Below are 12,669 nucleotides of genomic sequence, written 5' to 3' on the forward strand. Positions count from 1 at the left end.
CATCTTTCATTCAGAATCAAAAGATTGACTCCTGCCTCTGATTGGTCCATAATGCTAGCCTCCATTGCCCACTTGTTAAATTTTCAGACAAGTATATTTGTGCTCTCTTCTATGCTGCCCCTCAGTCTTGGGAGAAGCTCCCAGTAAACATCTGCAAAACAAACTCATTATCCTCCTTCAAAACCCTCCTTAAAAACTCTTCTTTGCTGGGAGGCCTTCAAAAACTTGACAGTGGTTAGGCTGCTGGGGTTCTGAGACCACTCGGCCTCCCATGCTGATCAATATTGTCTCATTGTTTCCCTGAACTCCCCATCTGTCTGTATCAGCTGCTGTTTCTTGTCATGTACGTAGACTGTAAGATGCTTGGGGCAGGTCTATTGTTTCGTTCTGCTTGTATAGCACCTAGCACAATGGAGTGGTCCATGCTGAAGGCTCCTGGAAACTATGCTAGTACAAAGAACGAATAATAATAATAATAGTAATATAATAAAAAGAGGTACCAGATATACTAGCTGTTCTTTTTGATAAATGCAGAGCAGCTCTAGCTTTTGCCATTGGTGAACGTAACCCAGTAGATGGTTTAGCAGATGATCCTAGCTTTCCTTATTTAAACCCAGGTTTTAGAGATGAAAGCTAAAACCATTACACCGTCTATTTGTAATTATATGTCTACAAAAAAAGGCCAAGTCTGGCTTTGTATATTTTAATTAAAATGTTTTAAATTTAATATATTAAGTTGTTATACAAAAAATGATATCCTGCTTCTTACAGTGGCCAGTAACAGGTGCTTCCGAGGAAAATGTAAAATCCCCATAATTGACACTTATCCTCCTTCACATCCATCTATTTTCTGTCTAAGGTGTTCATAATGCACTCTGAGTGGTGATATGTAGACACATATACCTGTTAAGAGACCTGAATCTAGACTTGTAAACAAGTCTTTTTATTGACTTTAATGGTTATTGGATTAGGCCCATACTGCCTAGATTTGCAGCTTTGCCCAAACTTGCTTTACCAGACGTATCTAACTCAGCTGAAAAGAAAAAATGGTTTTTCAGAGATGAAACTTGGCAAAAATAAACTTTCAGCCTAAGTATATGTTTATGTTTTTATTCCCAAAAACTTATTGGTCACATTTTAATTAAAGAAGATACAAATAGTTTATTGATTTCAAATACACTTTTTGCACTTGGCCATTTAAAAGCATCTGTTTACACACAAAAATCAATCAAGTGGCCATTGCAGGTGGAAAGAGCAACCATCATGCATATCAAAACCCTTTTTTTAAAAAAGAAATTATTAAACACATTGTGACCCGTCCGTGCCCAGGGTAGGCACCTGAGAATGCCAAGATCAGGGCAGGCTGCTAAAGGAGAGCAGATTCTCCCAGTACTGGTGGGTGACACTGAAGCCTGGCTTCCCAACCAGCCACGAACTGCTTCTGATTCCCTCCACACTGGTTATCAAGAAGCCAGTCCACAAATGCCCACAGCCCCCTTTACTGCATTTCAGATCCTGGCTCCCAAATCAGCACTAGGACCAGTAAAGAGACCAGTTACTTTAAACTCTATGCTCTTTACTAAAAAGGTTCCCTTTGACCCCAAGGGGTCAGCCACAATACCAGTTCAATATAAGCTTGGATCTTACCTAAAATGTCACGCTGCCAGCCAATCCTTTAGTAACTAAAACTAAAGGTTTATTGTAAAAAGAAAGAAATAAACCGTGAGAAAAATTTTAAAAGATTAGAGCAATCACATACATACAGATGATTGAAAGTCCATATACATCAGGTTTCTGGAAGAAATGTGGATTTGCAGGCTTGTATAGTTCCTCTGGTTCACATCCAGTACCTGGATGGATCTAAGTCCTTTGGTTCAGTTGAAAATGGATTGATCCAGAGGTAGGTGTGTCTCTGCAACTGAACAGGAACGTAGACAAAATGGATTTTGTGGTTTGATCTTATATACACTCTGTCCCGGGCCATGCGGCCTGTGGAAAGTCACAAGAACTAAGATGGAGTCCAGAGTCACATAGGCCAATCCTAGTGACTCTTCAGATATGCCTGGGGTCCAGAGTCACATGAACCAATCCTGGTAACTCTTCAGGTATGCCTGGGGTTTCTTCCTGGGCCCCTTGCCTCTGTGAGTGTCTTAATGGGCCATTAAGCAGGCTATTGTCTTGCAGCCTCTCTGTCTGGGGTGTGTCCCAGCCAGCCCAAATTGACATACAGAAATATCAAATACATCCATAACTTCCATTTTACATATAATACATGAACATAAGTATGATCTTACTCAGCATGATATATCCCTTCTAACAGTACCAGACATGATATATCTCACACGAATCATCATGATTCTGACATACTGATGTCACACAATATACTAAATGCCCCCCCACTCAAGCCAGCCCACGTGACACACATGCCATTGTACTGATTAGTAAATAGGTGTACACATTTTAAATAGCTGGTTCCAAAGCGATCATTTGATCTATCTCATGAACTCGCACGTGCTTTCATGAGTGAGTGTTTTAGCCCATTTATTTAAGAACTCCTTTGCTGATAAAGTAAACAACAAAATGCAATAAAGTAAGAGATACCATTTAAAAAAATTATAATATTCAGAATTAAAACTGATACTGCTCCTAACCCATTGGATTATGTAGGTGAAACAAGTTCTTGGCAGGCGCATCAGAAAAGATGCACACTGAGCTGCTATCTGTCTTTGCGAGATGCTCTCTCTAGGTAAGGATTGAGGCATGTTGGTGGGCCAGTTCTGTACCTCTTCGCTAGCCAGAGGACTCCTGTCTTCACTGTTGTCAAATAAGCCAGGACTTGAACATATACTAAAAATATAAATTAAAATATAAGAAACAAAAAACTACTTAATTCCAGAAGGCTGATTCATTTTCCTCTTGCTTGAAGGAAGATGCAATACATTTCATTGCAACAGCCAGTTTACATGGGGAGCACTGATCTCCATCTTGTCAATAGTACTGACTGAAGAAGGACAGAGCATCCAAGATTTTTGCTTTAATGTTGAATAAGGACAGCCATGATTGTTTTCCCTCAAACGTAGTTAGGAAGCCATTTACCTGTGGAGAAAAACATATACAGTCTGGTTATAGCTTTTAAATAATGAGTTCATGAAAAACGCACCATTATTTCGTGATAGCAGGAGGCCTTCAGTTCAGTAGAGAGTGTCGTGACTTTATGGCCACACAGGCAGCTTTACAGACAACTACCTCAGAAAAAGATGAACTGGGCTTTGAAAAAGATAGCTGAAACTATTTGCACATCATGCAATGCCTGTCTCATCTCCAGATCAGAACGTGGTCAAATTTGCTCCTTCCCTGCCTGCTCCCTTCTGGGAAGTGTTCATTTTTAGGTTGAATTTAAACTTTCTGGTTTGGGCCCATCTCTGCAAGTAACATAACTGTCTGTATTTCAGTTTAATAAGCTTGTAAATATTCCCCCTTTAAACCTTTTCTTTCTGGTGTGATGAGGTACTTATTGAAAATCCCAGATATTATAAGGGGAAAAAATTGTTGTCAGGAATAGATGTTGGCATTAAACGGGTTGGATTAAAAAAGGCAGGCAAAGGAGCCTCTATACATGTGATGTATGAAGCACCACTAACTCACTGCAACTATTACCCAACAGAAATAGAGCAAAAGCAAGCTAGAGAAAAGTGTGAGAAAGGCAGAGGGAAGCAGAAAGACAATAGTAAAGGGGGATAGGTGAGAAAAGAGAAAATAAACCTGATTCTGAGCTCATCTAAAATCAAGAGTAATTGCACTGAGAGCAGAATGAGGCCAGAGAGGCAGTCTGAATAGAAAGTGACATTTGCATACACACACACTCATAAAGTACCAGGGGATATCAGGCTCTGATGGCATTTACCTTCAACTTCCCCTAAACTCCTACAGAAAACTAAGTTTGCATGGTGAAACCCTGCAAAGCAGAAACGTGGAATTTCCTACAACTTCGTTAGCATCAGCACAGGGACTTTCATTAAATGATTATATGATGCTGAACAAAGAGACACACTGTTAGTCAAATACTTTACTCCTATTTTTAAAATAACCATGTGGAGATGCTAGGAATATCTCAGCCAATTTCCACTCACACAAGTAGTCTGAGTACATGAATAACGCAAGCAGGATTTGACCCCAATTATACTTAATTATTAGACTGTACAACTAAATTGACGGGATGAAAACCTGGCTGCATGGACGTTAATAGCAAAACTCCCATTGACTTCAGTATGGACAGGATTTCACCTATAAAGATTTCCCTTGCCATTAACTTCAAAAGGCTTTGGATCGGGCTCTATTGTAGCATTATTATTGCACCATTTCATTTTAATTTCAGTTTGGAAAGTGTACTGTACAGATTACTCAAGTTTTACTTTAGTGGTTTATACTGTCACAAGCACCTTAAAAATGTCTTGTATCTTTCTCTAATTTAGATCTGAAGCAAGATATTTGCTTTAAGTCTTAAGGAAGAATTCAAGATAGAAAAGTTTTAAATAAAGTAACAGATAAAGCCCTGGCTAAGCTGACAATTCTTTTTGACAGTAGTTAAAAGAACATTTTTTTAATTTATTAAGAAAAATTCTCCTGAACTAGACAGCAGTGAAAAATGGTAATAAAATACATCACTGAAACTTACCCAACCTCCATTTGCCTCTATCCACTCAGCCTTGTTGTTTATAATATACTCCGTGATGAAATAAGAAATCTGCTCTTTATTATCTCCTGTAAGCTGAACTCCATGTTCTTGAAGCCTCTGAGAAAGAATTCCACCAAACATAAATATTGTCAAAATCCGTCCCCAGTTAGTGTTTCCATCAGCAAATTCTTTATCCATGACTTGATTGAAAATTCTTCTGGCAGCATCAACAGAGGCAATATCAAGTGTATCCAAACATGGTTTCAGATTCTCTTCATTTTCCTTTTGCAGAAAGGATGCAGTGTTTCTTAAGACATAAGCAACTCTGCTTGGGGCTGGTCCAAGCTGTGGTTCTTGAAGAATGTATTTCAGATAATCTTGGACTAAATCGTAAACGTAACGGTACTCAGAGCTTTCCATTTAGAAGCAGACTCAGAGAGCAAAGCTCAGCCTCTGACCAATGTGAAACTGCTAATACACTTTAAAAGCTGAACTAAATAACTACATGCTAGGCACCTGCATCACAGAAGTTCCTGTACAGCCCACTGACTTAGAGTTCCTTAAATGGAAGTGTGGGTTGTGGTTATAAGTTCAGAAATGAAAGAAAGATTCTCAATGTGGTCAAAGACACACAAGAAATCTTTATAGTAAATGATGTATTATGCCTCTAAATATAGGACATGAGACACATGTATAGACAAGAATACATTAGTAGGGATTACATCCTTAGCTGGTGTAAACTGATGTAGCTTCGGTGGACTTGTGCTGATTTACACCAGTTGAGGATCTGCCACATTTTGCTTTTTAAAAGACAAGTGCATACTATAGGAACATGCAACTCCTGGGAAATACTCCTCCACTGGCGGTGGTCAATGCTTCACTCTGGACTGCATGTAGATGGCAACTAAATCTTCTTCACAGTTAGTGAGTAAGTCTCCAATGAGGAGAATGCAGAACAAAGCCGATTCAGATCAGCCTTATCCCTCCAGGACTGCAGTGACAGGAGGGAACCCAAATCTGGTATATCTTTCCTCTGGGCTATGGAATAAGGGGGTGTCAGCTCTATAAGATCTTCTGCCCCGATTCCCACAAAAACCCCCATGTGGGTGCTCTGCAAAGATCAAGCTCTGAAGATTGGAATGAAGAGACTGACTGTGACAAAGTTCTTCCCCCGCACTACTCCTCCATCCCTCTGGGAATCCAGGTATAAGATAATAGTGAACCAGTCAGCATTGTCTTAAGTGGTATGGCCCATTGCACTGTGAAAACTCACATTCTATAGGGGTTTTCCTGGGCAGCAGCTGAGAAAGATGTATTGGTGTGCTCATTGTCAACAGGATGCTTGTGAAGCAGAAGAGATGGGCAGGGTCTCTGGATGGTAGGGGCCAACAACAATGCCGTCCTCTACTCCTGACTTGCCCAAAAAGGCATCCTTCAAAAATTGGAAGTCAAATCCTAGTGAGGAAAATAGAAAGGACCATAAACTCTGGCAAGTCAAATATAAAGACATAATAAGGCAGGCCAAGAAAGAATTTGAAACACAACTCGCTAAAGATACAAAAATTAACAGCAAAAAAATTTAAGTACATCAGAAGCAGAAAGCCTGCCAAAACGGGGAGAAGGGGCACTGAATGATTGAGATGCCAAAGGAGCACTCAAGCAAGATAAGGCCATTGTGGAGAAGCTAAATGAATTCTTTGCATCAGTCTTCATTGCAGAGGGTGTGGGGGAGATATTCACACCTGAGTGATTCATTTTAGGTGACAAATCTAAGGAACTCTTCCAGATTGTGGTGTCAGTAGAGGAAGTTTAAAAAGTAATAAATCCCCAGGACCAGATGGTATTCACCAAAAGTTCTGAAGGAACTCATATGAAATTGCATAACTATTCACTGTAGTATGTAACCTATCATTTAAATCAGCTTCGGTACCAGATGAGTGCAGGGTAACTATTGTAACACCTATTTTTAAAAAGGCTCCAGAGGAGTTCCTCGCAATTACAAGCTGGTAAACCTAATTTCATTACCAGGCAATTTGGCTGAAATTACAGGACAGAATTATCAGAAGCATAGATGAACACAGTATGTTGGGGAAGAGTCAACATGGCTTTTGTTAAGGGAAATCATGCGTCACGAATCTATGAGAATTCTTTGGGAGTGTGGCAAGGGTGAACCAGTTCATACAGCATACTTGGACATTTAGAAAGCCTTTGATAAGGTCCCTCACCGAAGGCTTTTACGCAAAGTAAGCAGTCATGAGGTAAGAGGGAAGGGCCTCTCCTGGATCAGTAATGTTAAAAGACAGGAAAAACAGGGTAGGAATAAATTGTCAGTTTTCACAATGGAGAGGTAAATAGTAGAGTCCCCCAAGGATTTGTATTGGAACGTGTGCTGTTCTGCATATTTATAAGTGATCTGGAAAAGGGGGTGAACAGTGAGGTGGCAAAATTTGCAGACAATACAAAATTTCTCAAAATAGTTAAGTCCAAAGCTGACTGCAAAGAGTCACAAAGGGATCTTGCTTAACTGGGTGACTGGACAACAAAATGGCATATGAAATTCAATGTTGATAAATGCAAAGTATGGAAAACAAGCCCAACTATACATACAAAAGGATGGGGTCTAAATTAGGTGTTACCACTCAAGAAAGAAATCTTGGAGTCATTGTGGATAGTTCTCTGAAAACATCTGCTCAATGTGCAGTGGTAGTCAAAAACCTAATAGGATGTTTGGAACCATGAGGAAAGGGATAGATAAAAAAAATATCATAATGCCACTGTATAAATCCCTGATACACCCACACCTTGCAGTTCTGATCGCCCCATCTCAAAAGAGAGATTTTAGAATTGGAAAAGATGCTGATATATGTTGACTATGTTGTGTGAAGAAGTACTTCTTTTTGTTTGTTTTAAACCTGCTGCCACCATCAACTATGTCCCACTGTGAGGCCAAGCCAAACTATGAAAGAAAAAAACACAATAGGAAATTGTAACTTCCTATTAAATGAATTTCCACTGATTGTTTAGTCATTGGTCTGACCCAATATGCCATTCTTTATGTTCCTATGACTCAAAAATTAGTGGAAACATTTAGTGGAAAATTATAATTTCCTGTTCCCTATTGGGTTTTTTCTTTCATAGTTTGGCTTGGACTCAGGTGGGGCAGCTGATGGGGTTACTTGAACCTCAACCTAAGCCTAATCTAGATTCAGATCTGCACATAGCCTCCTTGGTGCAAACCAACATGATGGGGACAAAAATCATTTTCAAGCCAGTAAGTTTTGTTCTGCTTTTTGTACTGCATCTGGCTTTGTGAGGGCTTGTCCCAGGCAGAAGATTTGAAATAAACAATTACCAACTTCAAAGAGTTTGATATGAGATCAGAATGAAACTGCCATGAATAATGTGGGTTCTTCAGAGCTAACAAAGCTTTTCACTTTTAGTTTGATGAAGAGTTTGCAGGGTGGCAAACATTCGCACGGAACTCACCTGGTTTCATTTCCTTTTACAAACTCAATCTAGCACAATTTTGCATGGCTTTGGGTGTCATTGCAAAATATCCACACAGCTTTAGCAATCCTGCTGAGTGACTTTTCCCCCTAAATTTTAATGAAAATTATTAATACTTCAGAACCAACCTTTCCGAGTGCACAAATGGCTAACTTATGTTATTGTCAAGCAGTTTGGTTTGGTTTGCTCAGTGGTGTGCTGCCACCTACCGGCAGCAAGTTTTTCTGCATGCACAGAAATGTCCCAGTGATGTAGGAAACAATGTCACAGTAGTTACATGTTCAGGGTTTCTGTGTCTTGTGTATGTATGCACAGGGAGGAACAGAAACACAATGGTATTTGTGATGACCCACTGCCTCTCACTATAAATGATTAGGTGGTTTTTTTTGGTGCATTTCTCAGGGAATTCAGTCCGTCCAGAAACCTTAAACAGTTCATATTCAAAGTTTTGGGATACTCATCTTACTAGAGATGTGCTTCCAGTTCAATAAAAGTTTTCTCATCTTCTCCTAATCTTTCTGGGATGGAGAAATGGAATAGGAAATGGCTGCAGAAGGGTAACAATTCTCAGCTTCTAAAGACAATTGAACCAGTTCACCAGACCGTGGGCAGAGTCCAGAATCTATGCTGCACCTCTCAGGAGATGCCCAGCCCTAGGATGTGGCTGGGGTGAGACAAAGCTACTCTTGCCCCTCCCACATTCTGGACTGATGTACAGGCCATTGTGGATCCCAGCATAAATTAGAGCAGACAGAGGGTCTCTTCTAATTTACAACAGATTCTGCACAGCTGCCATTGGGCTACAGTGGAACCCACCATTGCCAGGTGCTGAGCACACTGGCCACTCTCTCTCCTGTCCCTGAAACAATCCATCTGCTTCTGCTCCCAGCATACCCATACACCAGAGACTATAAAGACGGCTGTGTCAATACCAGTACTTCCATTATAAATCAGTATTGATAGAGGTTGTAGCTCATCCTTAAAGTTTGCTTGTAGACAAAAACTTTATATTCAGGGTTTCAGTCTAGGAACACATTTGTTTTTATGCACACTTTAAATTGTCTTGAACTATTCTGATTTATGAAAGTGCAGAAAAATTCAAATCTACTATTTAGAGATACTTTCTACTCTTTAATCCATACAAATCTGTTTTGAATTTAAATTATATTTAAAGAGATAAATCTATAATATGGTTTTACTAATTTTGGTATGTTGAAAAAAACAAATAAAGCATATTAAACTACATTCATGAACCATAACTTAGAAATGTTTGCGTTCCTATATGTATCTTTGCATGAAAATATCAAGATGCTAGTCCCTAATGTTTACATCTTTTCAAAAACCTGTAATCTATCCAATAGATCAGAAACACATGAAAGTATTTTGCACTTTCAATTTCTATACCTTTCTTCCTTAGGATCTCAAAGCATTTGGGGTGAAATTGACTCCACCCACATAAAGCCTGAAAGTTCAGGCTCTATATAGGCAGAGTGGAATCCACAGGACAACTCAAGCTCTGGGTTCGGTTCTGTGCAGCAAAAACTCATGTGGGGCAGTCTGCCACCTACGCAGCCAGAGTTTGCCTATATGTTCCCTATCCATTGCAGAAATGATCTCTTTGCCAGCCTCACATAAACTATTTTAGAAGGACACTTTGGGGATGGGTCGGTGAACCAATACCTCATGCAACCATTGTGGAGGGGTGATAATGGATAGTATTTTTAAACATATGGAGATTATGCATAAATTGCTGCAAATTATAGCAAGAAATTGACTGTATTTCCCATGATATATTTGTATCCTTGTGTTTATTGTGATTTGCTGATCCTCCAAAGAGCATGCTGAGATGGCAGTCCTCTTTACCCAGGAGACCATGAATACCAATAGCTAACTAATTTGTCTGTCTACTATTTATATTGCACCCATTACTGTGTTATTTGAACACATAGTACTGTACTCTCAATTTTTTAAAAGTAAATTATGTCCCATAAAACAGTGAAGCAAAGCTGGTGCTGGATGCTTTGCCAACCAGTTACACAAACTGGCATTCTTTAACCAGAGCAAATGGAAATTTGCTTCAGAGCAAAAATCAAATGTCCTAAAAGATCCTCTTTTTCTATCACTTTACTTCAACGTGCATTATGTTTTTAACTATATTTGCCCATCACTTCATTTTCATGTTTAGGGCCCAGTTCCACTAGAACTTGAGCACAAACCTAATTTTAAGCATTACAATAATGGAACTTAAGCACATGTTTGTAGTTCAGCTGAATTTGGGCCCCAGCGAGCTTTTGTCCTTTAGGAGTTTTCTAGTCTTTTCAGAATAACCCAGTGGATGCCTGTTGTTGCCTGTTACTATTATTGTTATACAGTGGCAGCACCTAGAGGACTCAATCAGGTACCCATTGTGCTCGGCCCTTCACAAATGTATAACCAAAAGGTGGTGCGTGCCCTGACGTGCTTTCAGTCCAAGGACCTGATCCTATAGTTCACTGCATGTGGGCAGACTGCTAAATCCACAAAGAGCCCCAGTGACTTCAATGACTTGCAGGAGCAGGGCCTTAGTGATCTCTCATTATGCAGCAATTGGGATTCATTATTTAATTATGAGTCTGTTTTTAAATTGATTTGATGAAATATCTGTACCAAGTAAACTCAACAGCAACAGAGGAATGTGTGATAATTTTGTATCCTCACTTTCATCCACTGCAGTGAATACCTGCAAATCTTTTGCAAACCTGCCTTTGCATGGATTTGGGGCTGAGATCTCTGCAGGTCTCAGACTGTGCCTCTGATTGATTTCATCGGGAGTTTCACAGTTTATTCTGGAGCTGTGTGAACTTCACAAACCCAAATCCAGACGAAGGCTCCTATCCTGCACTGAGTGGACTTTTGCACCTGTGCAGAACCCTTGACATCAATGAAGCTCTGCACTGACTGACCTCCCTGGGCCCGAGTGGCGCTCCATTGACTTCAGTAGCTCCATCTGTCTAGGGACAGGAGTCCACTTGCATGCAGCTAAGTGGAGCCTAAAGTTGTAGATATGTTAGAGAAAGAGACCTTAGTTCAAGCTCTTTTGTGTTTTCCCATTTATTCCTGATTTTGCAGTAGGCTACTCATCATGGCACAATATTATACTCAGCAGCCATGATGAATAACACGCTCAGCGTTATCTGGTTTATTACAGCACAATCTGAAAGAACATGAATTATTGAACCAAACAGGCTTTTTGCTATCTGTGTTGGACAGCTGTTAATCATCCGATGAGAAAATGCTTGCCTGATATGGAACTACTCAAATAATTTACATAATAGCATCATCCTTGTTTCTCCTTTAGCCTTCATTTTCCTTTGGAGGTTTTACAATAAATGATCATTCTCAATCTACTTTGAAATTGAGATCTCTGATCCACAAAAATCCTTAATTAGTTGGCTTTACATTTAACCTCTACATATTCCTGAGCTAATAAATAAGTAGTGAAGTTAATTTCTCTAACTGTATAGATAGGATAGAGAGTCTTATCTCAATTCTGTACAATTCAGTGGGAAGGCTGAAGGTATTGGGAGAGGCTTGTGGTTTGAACAAAAGATGGGCAGCCAGGAAATCTTGGGTTCTAATACTTCGTATCACACTTGCTCTTTTTGTGGCCTTTGGCAAATCACTTCACCTCTTTGAGTTTCAGTTTCCCTATTTGTGAAACGGGGAAAGATTGTTATAAAGATTCATTGACTCAGGAAATCTGGATTCATTCAATTGTCACAGATTTCCTGAATCACTTTAAGTAAATCATTTGATCTCTCTCTGCCTCAGTTCCCAATCTGGAAAAAGGGGATACTAATATTTCTTTTCTTCCATCTTTGTCTGAAGTCAGTGAGGCTCCATGCCATCAGTTACAGAGTTGGGGCCTTGAAGCTTCAGATCTTCCAAACAGAGACTGTCCCTTACTGTGTGTTTGTCCAGCACCTAACACTACGGGGCCCTGACCTCACCTGGGGCTTCTAGGTGCTACTGTAAATACATAGAATAGAAAATTCACTGAAGATGAAAATTATACATTTTGGCATTTTTTTATATGTATACCTTAAATCTCAATTTTCACCTCTGATACTGCATAGATTGCAGATTGCTTTTCCCCAGTGGTGCCAATGATGCAGAATTCCTCAAGGTTTCTTAGAATATATGTTTTGGTTAAGACACGAAAGAAGACTGAACATTTGGAGGCACTCTGTAAGACATTCTTATCAAGCCCATCTTTTTAAATCACTTTTCTTCCCCAGTAAGGCTTACCAGCTGTAAAATTATTCTGTTGAACTGTGTTATAGCACTTTGAGATGATTCATTCTCTTGAATTGTGAACTTTGCTCCAAGATGTTTGTTCTTATATAATAGCTACAAATACTCTTCTTTTTTTAACCACATGGTGAAAACAGTTTTGTATAATCTGGAAACCTTTGTGGGCCAATGTGTCTAGTGTAGCAACATTTTGT

General features: G+C 39.5%; 1 protein-coding gene across 1 annotated transcript; it reads right to left on the minus strand.

Annotated features, from left to right (window-relative positions):
- Window positions 1-2,485: 2,485 nt before the first annotated feature.
- On the minus strand, window positions 2,486-5,095 carry BCL2A1 (BCL2 related protein A1). Its single transcript, XM_067556109.1, has 2 exons — window positions 4,676-5,095; window positions 2,486-3,096 (listed from the first exon to the last, which is right to left on the minus strand). Exons 1-2 carry the CDS (start codon window positions 5,093-5,095, stop codon window positions 2,989-2,991), a joined length of 528 nt encoding a protein of 175 aa, XP_067412210.1. The 3' UTR covers window positions 2,486-2,988.
- Between the last annotated feature and the right edge of the window lie 7,574 nt (window positions 5,096-12,669).

Source organism: Emydura macquarii, unplaced genomic scaffold (genome assembly GCF_026122565.2).
Source record: "Emydura macquarii macquarii isolate MOO-44397 ecotype Brisbane River unplaced genomic scaffold, CSIRO-AGI_Emac_v2 contig_1644, whole genome shotgun sequence".
Taxonomy (NCBI): domain Eukaryota; kingdom Metazoa; phylum Chordata; order Testudines; family Chelidae; genus Emydura; species Emydura macquarii.

Coding starts and splice junctions, on each gene's coding strand:
- BCL2A1 (XM_067556109.1), bottom strand. CDS start 5,095: ATGGAAAGCTCTGAGTACCGTTACGTTTACGATTTAGTCCAAGATTAT. Junction 3,097..4,675: donor TAGAGGCAAATGGAGGTTGG/GTAAGTTTCAGT, acceptor TTTTCTCCACAG/GTAAATGGCTTCCTAACTAC.